At 34.2% G+C, this 23,816-nt stretch overlaps 2 protein-coding genes across 3 annotated transcripts in view; both read left to right on the top strand.

Moving 5' to 3' along the window:
• Positions 1-3,756: 3,756 nt before the first annotated feature.
• LOC129739683 (uncharacterized) lies at positions 3,757-7,285 on the top strand. Of its 2 annotated transcripts, XM_055731180.1 has the most exons (5): positions 3,757-3,961; positions 4,021-5,171; positions 5,229-5,381; positions 5,449-5,641; positions 7,267-7,285. In XM_055731180.1, exons 1-2 carry the CDS (start codon positions 3,926-3,928, stop codon positions 5,053-5,055), a joined length of 1,071 nt encoding a protein of 356 aa, XP_055587155.1. In that variant the 5' UTR covers positions 3,757-3,925; the 3' UTR covers positions 5,056-5,171; positions 5,229-5,381; positions 5,449-5,641; positions 7,267-7,285. The 2 variants fall into 2 exon arrangements, with proteins under 2 accessions (XP_055587155.1, XP_055587154.1); XM_055731179.1 differs by lacking the exon at positions 7,267-7,285 and having other exon boundaries at positions 5,449-5,689.
• Positions 7,286-13,581: 6,296 nt separating this feature from the next.
• The window catches only part of LOC129738298 (muscle-specific protein 300 kDa-like), a 52,591-nt gene continuing 42,356 nt past the window's right edge, over positions 13,582-23,816 (top strand). Inside the window, exon 1 of the mRNA XM_055729480.1 lies at positions 13,582-13,819. The gene's annotated coding sequence lies outside the window, so the exon portion shown is untranslated. The remainder of the gene's footprint in view (positions 13,820-23,816) is intronic.

Raw genomic sequence — 23,816 nt, 5'->3', positions numbered from 1 at the left:
GAATAAAACAAAAGTAGATGTGATATTTACAAAATTTGTAAAGCAATGTTCTGTTAACTGAAGAAGTCACCATCTACAACAAAAAACCGGTGTCAGATTTTTATTAACTTTTTTCTCCAATAAATCCTAAAACTTCCCTTTCTATGAAAAATTTAGTCACACTCGAGAAATGTCTTACTTTCGAAATATCTAACTAAACTTGGATATCAAAATAGGCCTTTTACCGCCCACTGGAAGAGGCAGTTGAGGAAAAAATATTTTTGGCTTCGAGATGATGCATTTTCCTGCAAATTTAGTGCAATTTCTAACAAAGAGCGTTGGTTGACATAATGATGATTCTTGACAAACAATCTCAATTATCCGAGTCTGTCTAGTAAGAATAGCTTAGCTTTTCCTGTTCTGTTGTTAAGTTAATTTTTTATTATTATTTTTTTGGTTATATTTCGAACCATTTTTTGAATATCGCACGTGTAATTGATTTTATCCATGGGTAAAATAAACCAAACGTGAATTCGTCACATCAAAATCAAAACATTAAATGAATTCACTCACACAGACATACGGTATTTGACATTCCATAAAACGACAAGAAAATAAAAATGACTTTCGTTTGCATCAAGATAGTACTGTTCTTTTACCATTCAAAATTCGTTTTGGTGGTATGGAAAAGCATTGAAATCGATATATAAGTTTAGTTACTGCGAAATTATTTCTTATTTACTTGGCATCGGTTAAGGAACATTAAAATGAACCTTATTCAAAATTATAGTTTTTTGAAGAATGGATCCATTTAGTAAACTAATTACTTTCGAAATATGATTTTAACAAAATTTTGAATCAAAGAATTTGGTTGAATGTCAATGGTGAAAAAATTTCAGAAGCAAAGTGAAATTGATTTGAAACATACATTTTGAAATATTCCAAATTCAGTGCAATTTTTCAACAATTTTTTTTCGAATAAAAGATTTCTAACTAGACATTTCTCGCGCGCACTTGCTCTCGTGTACGGATTAAGATGGGGAAAAAAGTCTAAAAACATGGTCGCTTTTAAGGTTAGTTTTTCAGTCCAGTCCAGAATTATGCCAAAATCTCGCGTGAGCTTTCATTACGTCGTATGATACAAAATGTTAACAAACAGTTTTATTACAAAAAAAAAAATTGATTTTAACTAGTAGCAACTTCTTTCCATTTAGAATATTTGTAGCCTGGACAACATATTCTATATGTGAAATACTAATTTCAAAGTTGTTTTGATAACTTTTGAAGCAATTTTCTGTGAATTTTCAAGATGTTTCATACGACGTAATGAAAGCTCACGCGAAATGGTCATTATAGTTGTTTTTTTTACATTTCTCACGCACATTTGAGCAGGGAAAAATACCCGGTCGACAAACACGGTCGTTTCTGTAGTTATTTTTCCAAAAATTTATTAATTTTAGTGAAATTACCACCATTATATCACGAACCCTTCCAGAGGCAAAAAGGATTTAAGAACTTATCAATACATTTATCACATTTAAATATTATTCAATATATGTCAATAACTTATTTCACTCCTCAAACCTATCTAGGTACGAGCCAAGAAACAGTTAAGATAAATAAGAATTCAAGTTTTTCATGGAGTTATATACAGTTTGTCATTTTGGTCGCAGTCAACCTTTCAGATTAAGAGGAACAAATTTCGAACTCAATCACTCAGAAAAATACTATTATGCATGCCATAAGATTCTCTTATGAAGTGGCGCGCCATAAGAAAAATCATTGAGATTCATAAGATTGTCTTATGACGCGAATGAATTCTGAAGATGAACACCTAATCAAATGAGGGTTTGTAGCTTTTCATAAGAGGCTCTTATGGAAACAGAAAGTCAATTCTAATAAGAATAATTTAGGATATTTGACGTTGAAAACATTCACTTTATTGTTCACTTTATTTGTTTTGAACAAAATCATTCATAATAGTCATCAGCAGCCAATCAGCCCCCCGGTTCCAACGAAATTTCTTTTGCCGCATCCGGTTCTTCGACCTTCTTCGACTTTGCGTTTTTTGCCGGTCAGCATACTGAAAAGTAAACAATGCAATAATTTGTTTTAGTTTACAAAAATATTAAGCGTTCACATCAAAATCATCAACTAATACCTACCAATCAGAAAGATCACAATGGTATTCAACTGTTGAGGAAAACTTATTACTAACAATAGGGAAAGCTTCGTACCGTTTGACGATGAAAAAACTGATGAAATGAATGAATGCGTTCATTATATTTTCACAATGCCGTTTCTTCTATTTTTCATAAGATGTTCATATGAAAACTGAAGGAATTTCATAAGACTCTTATGAAACACAATTTTACACTCTAAAAAGCAGTTCATAAGACGCATCTTATAAAAATTGTAATAAGAATTTGCCTGAGTGATGAATTATTTATAACAGACATTATAATTTTCATACTGTTACTCAGCCGGATAAATTAATTTTGAAATCAAAACTGAATCTCAAAATTAATTGGCTCTGAACTAAGGACCGCTATAACGTTGCGTTTGTATTTTTTTTTTCATCTCAATCGATCAACAGTCATTGTTTGTATAAAATTTATCTCTTATTATGATACAGTAAATTAAAGTAAACAATTAACATTGAAGACAAAAACGATAATGAAAATATGTGCGATAGAATTTCAAATACTTATAGGTGATTGAATCAAGACGGTTTTCATTTGGCTTGTTAATTATCAAATGTAATTTTTTTCTTGATGAAGCACAGTAGTTTCACGATGCCCCGACAGATGGCGTATGATTCTGGGCGACTTGTGGTTGTATGGATTCAAGCGCCACTGATCAGTCTGGGTATCTGGTGTCTGCGCAAAAGCCGACTGTTGAGACATTTCCAAAACTTCTTTTTTGTACACTCATTAATTTCTTTAAAAATTAAAGCTTATAATGAGTGGGCAAAAAAATTGTTCACACTGTGTGCAAAGTGTGCAATAATTGTTTCAGCTTGTCATTTCGAATGTAACAGTACAGTTCGAAATGTATTAAAACAATTAAACCCCTTTTAAAAGGTGAATCTATTATATTTTTAACTATATAATTTTTATAGTAGACCGAGAAACAACTCAAATTAAATATAAAGAAAATATTGTTGAGAAAATTATATTTTCGAAGAAAATTAAATTATCGAAGAAAATAGATAAATGCTTACTAAAATTTTACACTTGGACCAATGCACATAGAATTAAAAATTAGTTTTAAAAGGTTGAAACTAATTTCTACAAGGTTAATAAGAAATCTTTCTTTTGCTCCAACATTTTTCTAAATTTTCTGTTTTTTTTTTTTTTTGAGAAGCTGATCATAGAATGTATTAAATAATAATAATAATAAATGATAATTAAATTTTGTATATTTTTCTCTTGCTTACTGTTTTGTTAATATCATTGAATCCATGATCAGGTCATGAACAAAATCTGGGTAGATGAAATCGACAAATTTCTGGTCGATAATTGGAAAATTTAAAATCCCTACGTACAAAATGACATCTATTGGAGAAGTCATAAAATGACATGATCCAGAAAAGTGAGAAAATTGTAACGTTTGGAGCGTAATTGTGTTTTAATAATCGAGCGTGCAGAATCCTGTTGGTAGCGCTATTTTCCGCCATCACTTTTAGGCGCTGTCAGCGCGTAATACTCCAAGCTAGAGGTGTTCATATAAATATTCTTATGTACGCACGTAAATTGTTATCATCGTTATCGAAGCCGGTGTTTTCATTTGTTTACATTTTAGTTCCAAAACAAAATTTTGATTTTCTAGTGGTTTTTATGTTTAACTTCATATAAATTTGTGTTTGTTCCCAATAAGAACTATATTGAATAGTGCAACTAAAAAATGAATTCTTGATCAGTGAAAAGGAGAACGATAAGAAATCATGAATAGTGTTACGATCAATGATCTTCCCAATGAGGTAAGGGCAAACTGTGCTCTATACAGACCTTAAAAATTAACAAACTTTTATTTTTTCAGATCTTAGAGCAAATTTTCTCTAACCTATCCCTGGACGATTGCAAGTCAGTAACACAAGTTTGCCAGCGATGGTTTTCCGTAGGCTTCCAACCATGGACTGTGATGTTAGATATCGATATAAGCCGGTTCAACGAAGATCACACTCAGCTGGATGTCTTGTTAGCTAGCCGAAGAATCTACCGGCACGCTACCTTTCACTTTGACAACGATTACACGAACTATGAACTGCTGTTGGCGATTCTCAGGAAATTTCACACCGGTTTACGGACGCTTACCATGCTGCCATGCACTTTCGTTCCGTTGCAGCTCGAATTCTTGCAGCTGGTTCTAAGCCACTGCGAGAGCATAGAAAAGCTATACATAGACCCATGCAATTTTCGAGACGATGTCACCTACCAGGACATTGGGTTTAAGTCCCTGCCAAACTTACGATCTCTTCACTTGGATTCGAACTTGCTTGAACTGCCTTCATTCGATATAGGTACTCTGATGCCTGAATTAGTAGAACTGCATGTACCTATCGGATACTACTCGGATCGGCCAGTTCAAGTTCTTCGTCAATTGTACAACCAACTAACAAACGTTGAACTCTGGTTTCTGACTGAGCGTCACTTTATGAGCGTTTGTGGCTTGAAGTTTCCTCGACTGCACCGAATCGCATTACATTGTGTGGATCTAGTTTTGGATACCCACTCGTTGATTATGGCCGTCATCAGTTTCTTTCAAGACAATCCGACCGTGGAACAGGCTGTTCTGAAATTTAGCATTTGCGCACCAATCCTTCAGTCCATTGCCGAACATTGCTTGAATCTCCGCTATCTGTGCCTCAATACCAGTAACCTTCAAGAAGATTGCTATCGGTGTTTTGGAGAAATGAAGAACTTGGAGCGATTGCGGTTGGAGGATTTTGCGCTGCGACTACAGGAACACCTAGAAGACTACCCTGTTATGGGCAGTATCAGACAGTTAACATGGTGGAAATTTCTAATCCGAGTGTCTTCAATCGATTCCTCACTCATAGCTATCCCAACTTAAGGAGCTTGGAACTGTTACAGCTTAACCACCGAAGGAGAGCTAAAGAAGCACTACACTTCCAGCAAGCCATCTACTACGGACTAGGGCGATTGGAAAGGCTCGTTTTGAGCGAACCCGTAAGTTTAACAACTTTCACTACCACCTGATACTAATATTCATACCTACATTTCCAGGGCATGATTCTGGAGGAAGAACTTTTTCCATATTTACTTAGCTTGCCACAGCTAAAAGAGCTAAGATTGAAGTTCCGAAAGCTGGTTCTACCATTGGACGATTTAAGCAACAAAAGTTACCTGCAATCTCTTCGCATTATGGCTCTTTCGATGGTTATAGATAAAGCCGAACAAAACCTTAAATGACGTTAATATTTCTGTTTTTTTTTCTCGTTTCTAGCCACACGAAAGTGCACTCGCCAAAATGCTGGAATCACTGCCCAATCTGCGTAAACTGGAGCTGGCCTCTTTTGTTGGCAGTATCGGTAACGGTAGTTTGAAAAGCATTCGGAAAGCTCTCCCCGAGCTGGATATACGGGTTCGTAAACGGCTGCGCATAGAAGAGCAGTTGTAACAACGAAACCTCGGTAACGGTTAGTTTTTAGATAATTGTTTCCTGTTTGTTAATCTATTAATCAAGAAGTAAGATCAAACCTAATCACCGTTTAAGATTTTTAAGATGACATTCTAAACCTTGAATTTGTATTTTTGAAAGTTTAAAATTAAAATGTTTCGATCAAATTTCAGATTTGAATCGAAACTTGGGATCACAACTTTAAAATACGTTTTCTGGCCTTCTTAAGCGTTTTTTCGCGTTTTGGACCAAAATTTGGAATAACAACTTAAAATTGCGCTATCTTGCCTTTGGAAGCTTTATTACACAACTTTAAAATACATTTTCTGGCCTTTCTAAGCGTTATTTCAAGAATTGGATCGAAATTTTGGATCACAACTTTAAAATGCGTTTTCTGGCTTTTCTAAACGTGTTTGTTGTGATCCCAAATTTTTATCCAGCTCGCGGAAAAACGCTCAGAAAAGCCAGAAAACGCATTTTGAAATTGTGATCCCAAATCGTCCAAATCGCGAAAACACGTTTAGAACAGGCAGAAAACGCATTTTAAAGTTGTGATCCCAAATTTCGATCCAACTCACGTTCGATCAAAAAAACACGTTTAGAAAAGCCAGAAAAAGCATTTTAAAGTTGTGATCTTAAATTTCGATCCAACTCGCAAAAAAAAAACACTTAGAATGGCCAGAAATCGCGGAAAAAAACGCTTCTAAAGGTCAGAACATGCATTTTACAGTTGTGATCCCAAATTTTGGTCCAAATCGCGAAAACACGTTTAGAAAAGCCAGAAAACGAGTTTTAAAGTTGTGATCCCAAATTTCGATCCAACTCGCGAAAAAACGCTTGGAAGGGCCGGAAAACGCATTTTCAAGTTATGATCCCAAATTACGATGCAACTCGCGAAAAAACGCTTAGAAAGGTCAGAAAACGCATTTTGAAATTTTGATCCCAAATTTCGGTCCAAATCCTGAAATAACGCTTAGAAAGGCCAGAAAATGCGTTTTAAAGTTGTGATCCCAATTTTGGTCTAAATTGCGAAAAAAAACGCTTCTAAAGGCCAGAACATGCATTTTACAGTTGTGATCCCAAATTTTGGTCCAAATCGCAAAAAAAAAACGTTTAGAAAAGCCTAAAAACGAATTTTAAAGTTGTGATCCCAAATTTCGATCCAACTCACTTTTCACACATCACACATGTTCTAGCCTTTCTTAGCTTCATTTCGGGATTTGGATCGAAATTTGGGATCACAATTTTAAAACGCATTTTCTGGTCTTTCTAAGGTTTTTTTTTTCGCAATTTGGACTGAAATTCGGAATCACAACTTTAAAATGCGTTTTCTGGCCTTAGGAAGCATTCTTTCGCGATTTGAACCGAAATTTGAGATCACAACTCTTAAATGCATTAACTAAGCATTTTTCGCGATTTGGATCGAAATTTTGATTTTTTCCTAAATGCTTTGATTTGTGATAACATTGATTTAATTTTTCTTAAATGTTACCATTTGCAATGATATGGTTTAAAATTTTCAAAATTATATTCATCATTAAGTTTTTGTCATGAATCTGTTTTCCAGTATCTTGCTTAGTGAATTTTGACAATTGAAGGATACATACCGAAACATTTTACGACATCTGTCAATCTTTCTTCAAGGATAACGCAAATTCATAGCAACACGATCAGCGACTCGATACAAATCGAGAAGAAAAACCAGACGCACATGTTGGTATCACTCATAAAACCCCGATCATTACCTTCCTCCTGTGAAGATTCCGTTCCGAGCTTGGCCGAATAAGTGAGCGAGCGAAAAAGAGGATGAAAAAAATTGAACAATATCGCGTCAAACCTGTTGGACACATTAGCACCATATTTAGCCATCCCAGTAAGCTTCGAGATCCCAAAAGGTTACGTTCGACTGCTGGCTGACTGCTAGTAAGCCTACTAGGTCGTCGTATGTAGTAACCAGCTTGAATTGCTTGGCCTACTGCCTGCTTGAAAGAAGGAACGGGTTCGTCATATCGTCGCACATTAATAAATGTACAAAAAAAAAGATTGAAGGTTCGTGGCGCTCAAGCCCAAACGAGACTAAATTTGCAACGAAGTTTCAATCCTTTTACGGCAATTACGAGGCTGGCGACCGGGCTCTTGAAATCCGACAGAACAGGGCCCTTGCCTTCTTGGGTGAGACCCAAACAACAAACTACAGAATCCACCAGACAGTCAATGGATCCATGTTGGCCTTTAGCCGAATTCTTACGAATCTTATTGGGTCCGGAAGTTAGGTTCGGATCGCACCTGCATTCTATCAACATAATGGAATTAGTTGGATTTAATGTTGTAACCTATTTGGGAACACTTTAACAAAAATCATCGAGGCACAAACTAAATAGTATAGAGGAAAAGCTGTCGGTTCCGATATCCTCCAACGTTCAGTCAAAAGGGGAGCCAAGATTTTGTCGAAGGATATCGACCATCGCGCCATAATGGATTTAAATTTCGACCATTAAATCGAGTGGAATCCGTTGAGCCATAAAGAAAACAGACAATTTCCTTTTTTGGAATCAGTTACAGGATGCAATAAATCTCGTCATATGTTGGGAAGAGATTGTGATCAGTCGATTGTGTCATTTTGTGATTATAACACTCAGATTGATTTAATATTGTTGACTTTATGTGTTTTCAATTTGAAATCTTGAAGTAATGAATCAATTGACACATACGTGAATATGTTAGAATTCAGCCCTGCTATGATGTTTAAATATCTCAAATTTTTCAACTGACAAACCGATAAACCAATTGGCGCTGAGGTCCATAAATATGAAAAAAAAAAAGTTCGAAATACAGAAAAAAGGGCCACTAAATTAATGGTTAAATGTACTTCAACAAAATCAAGATTATTTCTTAAAATGTATTATACAACCTTAAGGTTAAGGCCTTGTTCACCAAAAACTCAAATTGAGCCTCCTGGTAATGGACTCTCAGTTCTCGGCACGTCTGGCAGCTAAAAGAGAGAAAAATAGAACACGTTCAGAATTTACTAATGCCGGAAACTCAATTTTTTTTATTCAATGTGCGAGGTAATGTAACTTTCAACGAAACATATAACACTAAGAGTGAATCTCAGTGGGAAAGAAGTTTCCTGAGATCTAAATAATGAGAAAAAAGGGAATTAATTTATGAAATGACTTCTTATACTAATGCTAACCAAACTTTGAAAAATCATAGAAAAATCAAATTTTATGACATTTCGACAAAATGAGAAAACTAAGCTGTTGCTGACAACGAAATTTAGATCTTATTTAGGAGGCAGTGACAGATTTGAATAAAATTATCATTACTACGTCATACAGAGAAAAATTTACACATGGTTTTTGCTTGTATTAATAAATCGGTGTGTTCATTTGTAAAAAACTACTTTTCCTATCACGGTCTGAAATTTGAACTCCCCCCGCGGAAATCTCCGGAAGCGACAGGTAAAACCCGTTAAATTATTTGACCAGTAGAGTCAGAGGTTTAACATTTGGTCCTTCGAGCCGGATTGTAAAACCCGTTGGATTACTCGGCCAGTAGAGTTCGGAGTTTAATAATAAATTGGTTATAAAATGGTTTACTTAATTTTTTTCTCAGTGAAAGCAGTTGGTGAATGAGTGTGGAAAGAATTAAAAAAAAATCATTTTTGAAAGTGAAGGTGTGAGAATTTAAAGAACGCACCTCCATAAATGATCTGTGATTTTTTTTTCTTAACTTTCACAATTTTGACATTTGAGAAATCCGACAGTTTTGACAACTTTGACATATTTGAAAGTTTAGAAAATTTTAACAATTTTGAAAAATTGGACAATGATGACAATTTTGAAAATTCAATTTTGACAACTTTGTAAATTTTGACAATTTTGAAAGTTTGGAAAGTTTTAACAATTTAAAAAAAAATTGAAAGATTTGACCACTTTGACAAATCTGACAACATTTACAATTCTGACAATTTTGACAATTATAAAAATTTCAATAATTTTGGCTATTTTGATAATTTTCAAAATTTTGACAATTCTAACAATTTTGCGATTTCGACAATTTTGACAATTTTGGCATTTTTGTCAATTTTGACAATTTCGAGAAATTCGACAGTTTTGACAATTTTGACAATTTAGGCGATTTTGAAAATTTTGACAACTATTTAGACTTTTTTTAATTATGACAATTTTGAAAATTTTGACAATTTTGACAATTTGGACAATTTGGACAATTTTGACAATTTTGATCATTATGACAATTTTGACAATTTTGACATTTTTGAAAACTTTGACTACTTTGACAATTTTGACAATATTGGCCATTTTGACAATTTCGACAATTTTGATAGTTGGACAATTTTGAAGACTTTTCAACTTTGACAATTTTGACAATTAGAAACTTTTGACAGTGTTAACAATATTGACACTTTTGACAATTTTGATAGTTTTGCCAATTTTGACAATTTTGACAATTTAGGCGATTTTGAAAATTTTGACAACAATTTAGTTAGACTTTTTTTAATTATGATAATTTTGTCAATTTTGAAAATTTTAACAATTTGGACAATTTGGGCAATTTGGACAATTTTGACAATTTTGATCATTTTGACAATTTTAACAATTTTGACAATTTTGACATTTTTGAAAATTTCGACTACTTTGACAATTTTGACAATATTGGCCATTTTAACAATTTCGACAATTTTGATAGTTGGACAATTTTGAAGACTTTTCAACTTTGACAATTTTGGTCATTTTGACAATTTTGACAATTTGAAACTTTTGACAGTGTTAACAATATTGACACCTTTGACAATTTTGATAGTTTTGCCAATTTTGACAATTTTGACAACTTTGAAAATTTTAAAAATAACGGTAATTTTGAGGATTTTGGCCATTTTGACAATGTTGACAAATTCGAGAATTTTGGCAATTTTGAAAGTTTTGTCAGTTTTTAAATTTTTGACAATTTTGAAAGTTTTGACAATTTCACAGTTTTTACAATTTTAAAAATTTTGGCAGTTTCAACGACAACTTATACAATTCGGACAATTTTGACAACTATAAATGTGGTTTTGATAATTTGGACATTTTTGCGGTTTTACAATTTGGACAATTTTGTCAAAATTGCCAAAGTTGTCAAAATTGTTAAAATTGAAAAAAAAATCGACTTACTTGTTAAAACTGTCAAAATTTTCAAAATAGTCAAAATTGCTAAAATTGTCAAAATTGTTCATATGGTCAAAACTGTCCAAATTCGACAATTTTGACACCTTTGGCAGTTTTGACAATTTCACAATTTTTACAATTTGGACCACTTTGACAAATTTGGCAGTTTTGTGGATTTTGACAATTTTGACAATTTCGACAATTTGACAGTTAACCAGTTTTGTCAATTTCGACAATTTCGACGATTTTGGCCATTTTGACAATTTTACAGTCTTAACACTTCTGGCACATTTTTGGCAATTTTTTTACAATTTTGTCAATTCTGACAATTTTCACAATTTTGACAATTTTGACAATTTTGCCAATTTTTACAGTTTTGACAACTTTGACAATTTTGACAGTTTTGACAATTTCGACAATTTTGACGGTTTTGACAGTTTTGACAATTTAGACGATGCTGAAAGTTTTTACAGTTTGAACAATTTAGATTTTTTTTTCCATTATGACAATTCTGACTACTTTGGCAATCTTGACAATTTCGACCATTTAGACCATTTTGACAATTTTGAACATTTAGGCATTTTTTAGCCTTCTGAAGTTTCCACAATATTGGCATTTTTTTACAATTTTGACAATTTGACAACTTTGTCAATTTCGACAATTTTTACAATTTTGACAATTTTCAACAATTTTGACAAGTTTTACAACTTTTACAATTTTGACAATTGGACAATTTAGACAATATTGACAATTTTGACATTTTTGACAATTTTATAATTTTGACGAATTTTACATTTTTGACAATTTTAACAATTTTGACAATTTCATAATTTTGACGAATTTTACATTTTTGAAAATTTTAAGAATTTTGACAATTTTGACAATTTTGATAATTTTGTCAATTTTGACCATTTTTGCCATTTTGATAATTTTGACATCTTTGACAGTTTTGCTAATTTTGATTTTTTTTTAATTTGGACAATTCTGACTATGCTGATATTAATCATCTTTTCAAAAAAAAAGGCATCACTTATCCCAAGCTTTAGGGCTGCCGACCATGGCCTAGAGGATAGCGTTCAAGTATTGTAAGCCAGAGGTCATGAGATCGAATCTCTAAGCTAAGCTATGCTAAGCTAAAAGAAACATAATAATGCTAAATGGTTAAACTGTCATTCTCTCCTCTCAACTCAAAATTGCATTCTGTCTTCAATATAAATGTCATGGAGAATACATCTTTATAACAGTATTTTTGTAAATATTCTACAGCGTTGCCAGTTATTTTTAAAGCTTACTCTAGAACGTTATTATTGCTAATTCCAAAACTTTAAATTATCTGCTTGAATAATTATTTGCCTAAAAATCTATTTCATAATGATGTTTGTGATCATTTTTTTTTCCTGAGGAATTTTAGTAATTATTAGTGAAAATATTAAAAATTTGCTCGTGTATTTGGTTCGCACATGTTTAAAAAAAAATTTCCTAATCCCCCCTATTGATTTTTTTTTTCGCTGGAAAGTGCGTTGAATAGGGAAGAGTCTCCTCTATAATGTGGCAAATTTCACTTTGGGAAAAACTTCGCGGGCCCCTAAAACAGGTCTCAAGGGCAGCAGATGGCTTGCGGGTCGAGGATTGCCAATCCTTGTTGCAATGTATCTTAATATCATTATTTTTTCTTAGTTTACGAGTTTACTTTGTTATTAATTATTTGACTTCCATAACTTTAAGGAGTAAGCCATGACTTTTGGGCAACGCACGCGTTTTTGTCTTCGTCCATATTTTTTTTTAAATAATATCAAAATAAATCTAGAAGTTTTAGAATTAAACACTGGAAAATGATAGATTAAGTGACTGGCGGTAGTTTTCGGAGTGGTTTGTGCTTTGTTTCGGAATGCTGAATCCTGGTTGGAGGAGTTCGAAAGGAATTTTAAAGTCAGCTGGTCCGTACTAGAGGAAGAGGTTTCTAGTCGATAATTTTCAAGACTTATTTGGTGGGATCCAACCTTTTCTATTATATTAAACGTATTGTATTATTTTCCTAATACACAATGTCATTAGATTAGTGTAGCTATTTTCAAATTATGCTGTAGGTATATAAGTAATCCATATGAAGCGTTTGGTAGGGAACTCCACGCTTTATTCGTCCCCTTGCTCCAGAATCTTTTGCGGTATTTACCACATGGTTGGCCTGGCCGTAGTTATCTCTGCAATGCATGTTTTATGTAACAGAGATAACGTTGAAAAGAAAATGAAGGACGCAAGTCTTTTAATTTTCCAGGATGCTTACACGTTTTGGCTATGTTGGTGAAAGAAGAAGAAGAAGAAGAAGAAGAAAATTATTTGACTTCCATAACTTCTCCAATTGAAAACATCAAAACAGATGCTCAAGTCCACTGACTCATAAACAAAACAATGAATACACGCGCTATGCTCAATGAAATGACCCAACCGCATAGGTAATGCTCGTAAGTTATTACTGGTTTGCGGGATTCGATGATCCTAACCTCTCTAGTAATTATGTTGATCACACTGAAAAAGTATGACGCGCAGGCGCCATCCCATTCATCACCTACCTGTATTCGCTGCATTCATCTCCTGAGTCATGTGAAGGCTATCATACCCCCAAAATCGCGCGTTCCTCCTTTCTTCACCGCATGTTTCCTTTCGTGTGCTGTCAGTTCTGTGCGCTGCTGTCAGTCGAGACGGTCGATCTTTCGTGCACGATCCTCGCGAACTCGGACCAGGATCACAAACGGTTGTTTGGGTGGGACACGATCAGTGTCCATTCAACGTTCGCTCGGCAAACAACAAACTCAGAACAGCTCCCCAGCCCTCAGTCCGATCGTGTGTGCGCGCGCGCAAGTCGTGAAAAATCGTGCAAACCAATACCTTCATCATCATCACAAGCGCCTATGAAACCTTTGAGCGGAAAGAGTTTCCGAAAAATAATTGCGTGATTCGCGGAAAACACTATGAAAGGGTATTCGTGAGCTGTTTCTCGTGATTACGGTGAAAAACAAAACAAAAAGGTGAAAAATCGAGGAAATTGGTTATTAAATTATAGAAGGTGGTAGATCGAATGAAAAAATAAAGATCGCTTTGAAAAGTTTGTGAAAGTTAGTGAATGAAAGTGCACCTGTCATTGCGGTTGCCACAGACTATGTTAATGGTGTTGTGACAGGTTTTTCCTCCTTTTCCGTACCACAATCACATCGAAAAGTTTTCCTTTCCAAAGTGTTCGTGAGCAGCGTGTGAAAATCACGGAAAGAAAACACGGTAGAGAAATGCGTCAAAAACGGTGGTGTCTCTATCGCTGTTTGTAACAGTTGGATGATCGGATGGAAAAACACATTCCTGGGCACTAGCACTTTTTTTTGTTTCGAGAGAGGGAGGGTTCCCCAATTCCGTTCGATAGAATCAAGTGATCGGGAAGCGTTGACGAGCTGTCAATTGGACCCCACTTGTGGAGAGATAATTATAGTGGAAATCACTTAAATGGGAACTGATCGAAGCAGTTTTCCGGATTGGATATTCGATTAAAATTATGGCAGATAAAAGATTCGCAAACGTGCGATCGCTGGGAAGCGAACCAAAAATAAACCTTTCACGCCACCGTTTGTTAATGTCCATGTCGGGATGGAAATTATGAAAAATTAAGATTCATGGTTTGCTTTGGTGTATTTTGAAAAGGTGAAGAAGACAGGGCGTGAAAAAATCTTTGCTGCACAACAAGACGGAAAAACAGGACCAAGAAATCTTCGAGCATGTCCGTCAGAGTTGCGGTGTAAATATTTAAGTGCAAATTATGTGACTCATTACCTAGATTTTCAAGTGGATGATGCTGCTGCTGCTGTTGCGTGGTCAGGGATAGAAATAGATCTCACCATGAACTTGAAAGTTCATATTCAGGGTTGCGTTTATGTCGTCACATCCTACCTTTAGGAAACATACCGATGCCATTTCTTGAAATGAAAAAGTATATTTAACATTTTTTTAATGCTTTTTCCAACGAAACTTATCGTTCTGTTGTTGCAATGTAACAAGATTTAAGCCTAAAAATCGTTTATTCTGTAACTACTCTCTCTGGCCGGCATTCCGGACCACAATGTTTCTATTTTGGGCCATCCTCAGGACCTATTTTGGACCACTCTTGACTGAGCAGTCGAAAGATTTCTTTCAATTCAACCACGGTAAATGAAAAGTTCATATACCGGTATTTCGATAGCAACTTACTACCTTCTTCAGCGATTGATCAATCGAAAACGCTCACTGACGAAGGTAGTAAGTTGTTATCGAAATACCGGTATATGAACTTTTCATTTACCGTGGTTGAATTAAAAGGAATCTTTCGATTGCTTTGAATCAGTTGAATCATTCAACCAAGTAGGCTCACAACAAAATAGACCACTCTTGAATTAAATAAGTTTTTTTTTTCAATATGACTATAGCTTTGAGAGCGGTTTAATTGATTTAAACTTCTACTTTTAAATTTTGTGTGCCATTTCACCAGCGTTTCTAAAAAAAATCATTTAAATTGATTTATTTAAATTCATTTAAATTGAGCCAAAGAACAGTGCTAAGGATTTTTTTTATCAAAGCTTTCTGCAATGCGGCCATATATATTATTTTTATAAGGATCAGTGTCCTTTCTCTTAGAATACAGGTTCTATAAGTTCGAGTTAGTAGGATAAGAAAATTAGTTTCAAAGGCTGATTTACATCAGATAACAAAATGAAATTTTATTAGCCACAACAAATCATTATTCTCCCATATTATTTGGGATTTAGTTGGCAATTTTTTTTTCCTATAACATATTTGCCTAAACAATGCATACTCAAGCACAATTTGTACTAAGTACAAATAATTCAGGTTAAAGTTATTTTGCACTCAAAGTTATATATTTTCGAAAATAAGTCCTATAAGTGCCTATTTTTTCATGAAGCTCAAAAAATATGTGGACTTCTGATATAGCTCAGTTGGTGAACCAGTTGCTTCCTGAACTGATGATCGTGAGTTCGAGCTCAAGAGTAAACATCGAATACAGAAACAAAAAAATTGGATTTACTATTTTTTTGCATCCTAATACTCAAAATAAAGTAGATTAATGTGCATAACAATCATTGTAGGTATAGGACATAGGCGGTTGAGTTAAATTGCAAATTTAGATAAAGAATTTATGAAAAAAAAATAATTTCAATCTCAGTAGCCACTTTATCAAATATTACGTGAATAAAGGTTGACAAATAGCTCTGAATGTGCCTGAATAGGTTATCAAATATTGTTGAGGTTGTCATGTACAAAAAAGCTTCAAATTATTTAAAAAAGTATGGAAGCTCTAGTGAAAGCGAAAAGGAGGATGAAGTTAGTTGCAGATGCTTTGCAGTCCATAAGAGGACGAAAAAGGAAGAAGCTTTTTATTGTTCAGAGTTAACTGCTTTCATTTTATTGTTTTTCCTTTGTTCTTTCTATTAAGAAATATTAAAACAATTGTGATAATGGAATCGTCCAAATATTTATTTTAAATAAGCTAAATTTAAAAAGGTGGGAATTTCTGGGAGCTGTAGTTCGTTCTTTGTATTTTTGAGTAAAGAAGCATAAATTGCATTCTAAACATATGAAAGTATCAGAATAACAACATACAAAAAGTAACAATGTAAAAAAATGAATCCTCGAACATCTGATCAAAAAGCTCACGCCCATAACCACCAAGCCACAAGATCACAAGAAGAAGGGATTAGAAAAACTTTCTATAAAAAGACGCCGGTTGCTGCGAATGATGATTCAACACATCATGCACATAAGACAATTTATCAAATATATTGCACATTAGACAAATTTTCTTTAGGGTTGTATGCCTCCACCAATGGAATTTAAAAAAATGAATGAAGTAGGGATATTATATAGAGTATAAGCTATCAAATGGTACAATTTTCCCTATTTTGACAAAAATGGCATATTAGGCCTTTTATCAAATATGGGCAGTTTAGAAACATGTTCTAGTCACTTACATTAGCAAGCTAATTCATTTGAACCACAAGCATAACTGTTTTATGCATGAGTGAAAATGTATCAAATATTCAGAAATAATAATAAAAAAAATTAGGTTTATGTATGTTGTTAATCCACCATGGGTGCACGGATTCACCGCAGTTTGACCAAAGTATGGATTCATTGGCATCATCCATATACCTTCAATGCCACCAACACCATACCCGGCACCATGGCTTCGTGTGAACTGTTATGTAATTATGTTTAACGTGTCTATGTCTGTGTATTTTGGAGGAATGAGTCAATCAAGTACACAACCAGTTGAAAATCTATAACATTATTTAATGTTATACATTTACAAGAGGTATTCCGGCATCCGTGTATATACCTGGCCAGCTGTCTACTGATTGGTCATTCTAATATTTTCAGTTATATGGGCAGATACATCTTACCTATAGGCCGATTTTATGATTTGGACCTTAAACCTACCGCTGCTAATGGGATTCGATTCTTTAACACTAGGCAATCTGCACGCCAACCATGATTTATCACGACAAACATTTTTTGGCTAAACTTCTTGAACGTGTACATCTTTCATTTTCAATCATAAGCACACGCGTTTCGCTACCGAATGCGGTAAACGCCACATCATAGTAGGCGGCGCACTGATGAAAGACCTTCCTTTTATCTTTTCTTTCTTCTGTATATCATAATCACTTCTTTTGCATACAAAATTGCAACTTTTTACACAGCAACAAATCAAGAACGCCTTCAATGCACAATATTACTATCAGTGCAACCACTACTCAGAATTTGCCGCTACCTACAGACACTTATCTATCTTTACTCCTAACGATTTTTCGCAAAACCGGGGCGTGTGTAAGCTCCGGTATTTTCTTCAGCCGGAACACCAAAGCAGCACTTGCGTTAAATTTCCTTTTTGACCCAAGCATAAATCGAGCAATTTAAAACGAAGCACAATCTAACATTTCAGCTCACAAATTTCTTACAATTTTTATTTCATTCACTGTCGGCATTTTCATCGCCGATTTTCTACCTCTGGAATAAAAAACACTTTCGGCAAAGCACGGCAATTCACTTAAGCAGGAAATACTTGTGTTGATCGCCATTTTTCTCTTTGTATTTTTACGAATAAAATACAACAAAACTTATTTTTTAGCCCTAACTTAAATAAAACCTGTTGAACTTTTCACTAGAATTTCACTGCCCAAGCTTTCGGTTGTATTTTAAAATATTTTAGCCCCATTTCTACAATTTAAATTTGCAGCCACACACGGAGCGTGAAAGAAAAATGAACCGAACCGACTGGCGTCCCACGCGCGAATCGAATAAAAAAAATTAGGTTTATGGCTTAAATAAGATTAATTTTCTAATCTAGTAAACTCAATTAAAATTTATGATTTTATTTAGAACCTTTGAATTTGAAGAATCTTCAACATACGTAAATAATGTTAAATGAAATTTCCAGCTGAATTTTTACCTGAGGATAAAAACCAAGTTCAACAAGTTACATTTCATAATTTAAATCATGTAATTAACAACACATTAACAACAAATTCTCTTAAATGAATCCAGATTTTATTTTTCATATGTGATTTTCACCAAGTTTGGGTTTCTAAACTGACTTTGCTTTAGTTCAAAATTTTAATTTTGAATCAAGAATCAAGAATCAAAATTATGAAACCGCGATCACCTTCAATTTAAATCCTTGATTGAATTTGGAAATTGATATTTTAATATTGATTTGAGTTTAATCTGGATACAAACCTTAGATTTTAGTTCCAAGGCTGAATTTTGCTTTTTGAACCCAAATTCAATTCATAATATGAAATCCTATGAATTTGAAACCAAAAAGTGAAATTTGTATCAGAACCTTTCACCTGAAATTTTTTACTTGATTTTGAATTTATGGTTTTCAACATGATTTTTTTTCCATTATTGAACTTATAAATGCTTATAAAATTGTGCATGATGAAATTGTTTCACATTTTTCAATTCTGGACTAATGAAACTTTCTTCTGTTTCAACTATGAAAATAAATTTAGGATAAAAATTTCAGATCCATATCTTCAAAATGGTTTGAACTTAATACATTTTCTTTTCATATTCCGAAATTATGAGTTACGACCATGAAAAATTCATCACATTTTAGATTGGAATGTAACACCAAGGTTCGAAGCAGGTTTCTATACCAATGATGATCCAAACTGAAAATCAAGACCAATAAATTGGATGCTTAGGTACTAGATATTTTTCCGCAAGTATCCGAGCTGGGCAAATCCAGGAAATTATATCCTAAAACCTTTCGAAACAAGGGTTAATTGTTTCAAAAATTTTCGGAATAATTCCATTCAAATCAAGAAGAAAAACACATGGGAAACTGTTTTTAATTTTTTCGAAACACATCAGCCGATTCCGAATCATCAGAAGAATCAGGCTTCCAAAAAATCGTTTATGTTTGTTTTGACAAAATTTGTTTGAAAAAATTATTTGGACCCAAGCTACTAAGGACTCAATTTAAATTTTCGTTTGATTTTGCAAATAGAGTGAGAAAATCTAGTCAAAATCTGGACAATTTGGTAAGCTTAGTCTATCTTTATTGAGATTCAATATTTGGGACTCAATCACTTTCAATAAGTGAGATTTTTTTTTGAAAAACTGTTGTAGAATTGTGGTCCTGGAATGAGATTTCGAGGTTTTGGAGTCGAGATTGTTACACTATTGTTACTCTTGAATGATTTAAATTTAAATTTCAATTTTTATGTTTAGTAAAAAAAATTCACTTGGCATTTTTTGGACCTTCATGGGAGGGTTTAACCTCCAAATTTCCACAAAAAAATTCCCAATAAATAACTTTGCACACATTTTCCTCATCGATCTATGTATTAACTTTTAACTCATAATTTCATAGTACGGATCGATTCGTCTTACCTAAAAAAACCCGTATGCTAACTTTTCCATCCATTTAATTGCCCGTCTCTTATAATTCTGATGTGGAGTTCTAATCCCAATACGATGCATAATAAAGCCAATTTTCATATCAATATCTCTAAATCAGTGAATACTTAATATGGACGACCCCTTTCGCCGCCCCTGCCTCAAAATTGGATGATTGGAATCAACTGCTCGTCACTAAAAACTACCGTGTGCCAATTTTCATCTCAATCCAATGTATAATAACGTCAATATCGCAAAAACATTGAATAGTTTATAAGGACGACCCCTTTTGCCGAAATCAAATGCCCATCCCTAAAATCACTCATTTGCAAATTTTCATCTTAATCCGCTGTACAATAACGTCAATATCGCAAAAACAATATTTGTGTTGTATGGTCGAGCCCCTTCAAAAGGGGTCATCCGAAAATCTAAAAACATTTTTCATCAATCCTGGTTCTTATGAGCACCCATGCCAAATTTCAGCTCTCTAGGTCTTAAGGTGGCTGAGCCTCAGGGCACCTTGTTTAAAGGATAAAGTCTGCTTTAATAAAAGATCAAGTCTCCCTTAACTTTCAAAATATCTCAATTTATTTAGTCCTACAAAAACGTTTCTAGTTCATCTACGGGTTCATGTAACGATCTACCTTTTGCAGCATATAAACCTGAAGTTACACGCTGTCAAAAAAAGGAAATGATTGCGATCTACGAAGCTTTTTCGAAAAGATATGACAGAAATAAGAAAAGGGGATCAAGTATACTCATTCTCCCCTAATGTAAAGTTTTTCTTTCATGTTTCAGTTTTCAGTCTTGTCATGCTCTGCGCATGCATCTGTGCGTTTCGAAAATTTCATTTTTTTATTCGATCTCGAGTGAAACACACTGTTCCTTGAAAATCATAAAGCATTTAAGGAAATATTTGAAAGAATTCAGGAATAAAAGTAAAGAAACGGACTTATTTAAAGATCTGATGAAACTACTTAAAAATTATTAATTTGAAATTTAAAATTGGAACTGCAGTGCTTCAATGAAGCGGGGATTTGTGCTAAAACTATCAAACTTACCTGTTCACAGGGCCATAGTGTAATTGAAAATATGAAGAGGGATATGAAGGAACAGGTTCACCGGGAATGATGAACAAACTGCAAAATCTGGATGTTGGAGGAGTCCGCCAGGAAGAATGCTCGAATCTTGAGGGGGGGTTTTCTGTTCGAATGATCCAAAAATTTCCGCCGCTTAATGCTTCCATCCCAAAAGTTTACAATTTTCTGGATTTTGATATTGGTTTCAACTTTTGATGACAGCAAAAACACGTTTTCTTGACTCGGTCACAGCCTACCGCCATTCTCCGAGTTCACTCCAATTTTTCTCTCAAACTCAATTCACCGACAGTTTTTTCGTAGTGAACAGTTCAAGTTAATAATTTTACAATGTTTTCTGCCAAAAAAATTACATTTCCTACAAAAAAAAAACAGCAAATTAGAGCCAAAAATGCTCCGTGGGACACTTTTGCGTAGAATCAGAACGCATGCCGATGCTAGTTCTACGAAAAACTGTCACACGGTTACAATTTTTCTATCACTAAAAGCTTGCGTATTTTATTTTTTTTCCCAAAAACTCATGCTAAACCGTAATTTGAGAAATACGTTCCTCTTTGTTTATAAAAATGTATAGTTGAGTATGGAATTCTGTAAGTAGTGGCTACCGAAAAGTGTTTAGTGAAAATTTCTCTGAATAAAAAACTCAAGGCTTCTCGCTCCTCCTCTGCCCTCTATTCTAGTGTTCTTTTCAGTGAATAACATTAAATTCAACAGTTTGAACTCATCTTAAGACAATTTTTTGATAAAATTTGCATTTTTCATAGAATTTCCTCTAGTGTGACATTCTTGCGTAGAACTATCAACAAAGAGACAACCACCTTGATGAAAATTTCGTATAAGTTCAGAACAAGTATACTTGTTTGTGTTTTTATTCGAAAGTTAACACTAAAAGAGACCGTTTCCAGCAAAAAAGTGAAAATGACCCAAAAGTCACATGGGATATTCTAGCTCTAGAACGGCAGTTTACCCCCGAAAACTACTTAAAAATGATAAGTATAATAACTTAACAATATGCTTCAATACAAGACACGATAAGTTGAGTTATAAAAGAACTAGAAGTAGAATTAGCTTCAGTGATTATCGAGATACATCACGTCAAATTTCAGGTTCTGTCTATAAAATTTATCTAATGTGTGAATTTTAAATCAGTGTCTGAACCATAAAGACAAACAGTTTTTGTTATCTAAATAAAATTTTGAGATTTTTTTGAACTGCAATTGTGAAAAAAGCTTGTTCCAATAATTGGGGGTTTTCAAGTGCCATTCAAGTTTTGAATCTGACAGATTGATTGCTTATTTTCAAGCAATCCAGATGAATTGCTGGAAAATTTCCAGCAAAAAAAAACAAGTGCTGGAAAAGTCAGTAAAACGAATCATGTTAGCTGGTTTCCATAAAAAAAAAGATTTACAGCGTTTCCAGCGATTTAAAAATTTACTGTGTATATCGGTCATTTAACAGCCAGTTTAACACCTTGGTTCGGAAAAGTGGTCCCAAATAATTCCCTGAGGAACTAAGCAGGGCTTATTTTCGACTTGGTCAAATCACTATTTAAATATTTTCTTTTTCAACTTTCTAGCTTAACTATTTTAATGCTGTGGAACACATTAATCACAGCTATGCAGAAAACCACTTGAAAATTAACTATCGTTATAGCACTTTCTCCAGCTATGGGCTTGTTTCGGCTCAAATGTAAAAAAAAAAAAAAACAAAAATATGTTTTCAATTTTCTATCCCATGCGAATTTGATCAAAACCAAAATGCTTCTTATTCATCAGGCATCACATATCGTCCCAATTTTATGAGCAAATCTATTCCATATTGTATTTTGATAAACATTGCAAAAGTTGATAAATTTCAAAATCGTCACAATAAGGTGTATGCTTAAAAACAGAAAATGAAATCAAGACTCACCCATCACTCTTCCCTACCCATTCAGTTGGGAGCAATCATGGAGTTGATATGTATGATGTTAACATGTTTCACACGAAATCCTCCAAAAGTTTCAACGCAATCTATATCTAGCAAAGAAACAACATATTTTAATTACTATGTTAAGCTTTCTGTTTTTTGCCCACACACCCAACGGAATTCAAGCAAAATTGTGTCAAGTATGCTAAAAATACTCTCTGGAGCCACAGTTTTTGTAAGTTAGAAGGTAGTCATGGCGGCACTCGCAGTGCATAAAACGGATTGTTCTGCATGAAAAAAAAATGCTGTAAACCTGAAATAATTTGTTTGAAGGGAATCAAAGATTCCCAACATCGCGTGATCGCGACTTTGATGTTCTAAATTTCCCCTAAATAGCACCGAACATTTGTGGGTCGAAAATAGAACCGATTATGTAATCGGCGCGACAGCTATCTATGGTCACCAGTCAAGCAAAGCAAGCATCCACTTAAAATCTGGCAAGGTCATCGCGAGACCACCAGGAGGTGGGACTATAGAACACAAAACCAGAAATTTGGCACGCGTTCCGAACACTAAAGATATTCCTTCCGAAAGTTTTCCCAAAAGTGAGCGCAAACAGTCGTAAAGAATAGCTGTTGATCCTTACTTGTGCGGATGAGATTGTGTATTTGTTGTGTTTACATCGGCTGCCGGTGTGTTGAAAAAGGTAGTACGGAATAGACAGGCTGGGAGAAACAACACGAAACAAACGGTGGGTGGAACATGATGTTCTAAAAATATCGTCACTCGGCAAAGCTGGCAGACAGCAACAGAAAACAGCGGGAAGGAAACACGAACAACCGTAGTAAAAAAAAACAGCAAAGACAACTTGCAGATGACATGGTGCAACTACAAGTGAAATGATCAAACATGAAGAAACCAGCAAACGGGTCGGAAAAGTGAAAATAACACAAGAAAGTGATCGGAAAATTGTCGTTAGAGCTACACTTTGAAATAGTGAAACGGGAGCTGTTGTCGGGTTTGAGATTCTCCTGTTCTGTCATTGTTTACGTTGACTAACATTGGAATAATTTGG

Source organism: Uranotaenia lowii, chromosome 1 (assembly GCF_029784155.1).
Source record: "Uranotaenia lowii strain MFRU-FL chromosome 1, ASM2978415v1, whole genome shotgun sequence".
In the NCBI taxonomy this organism is placed as follows: domain Eukaryota; kingdom Metazoa; phylum Arthropoda; class Insecta; order Diptera; family Culicidae; genus Uranotaenia; species Uranotaenia lowii.
The sequence above is the reverse complement of the archived record's forward strand: the minus strand, read 5'-3'. Positions and strand labels throughout refer to the sequence as shown.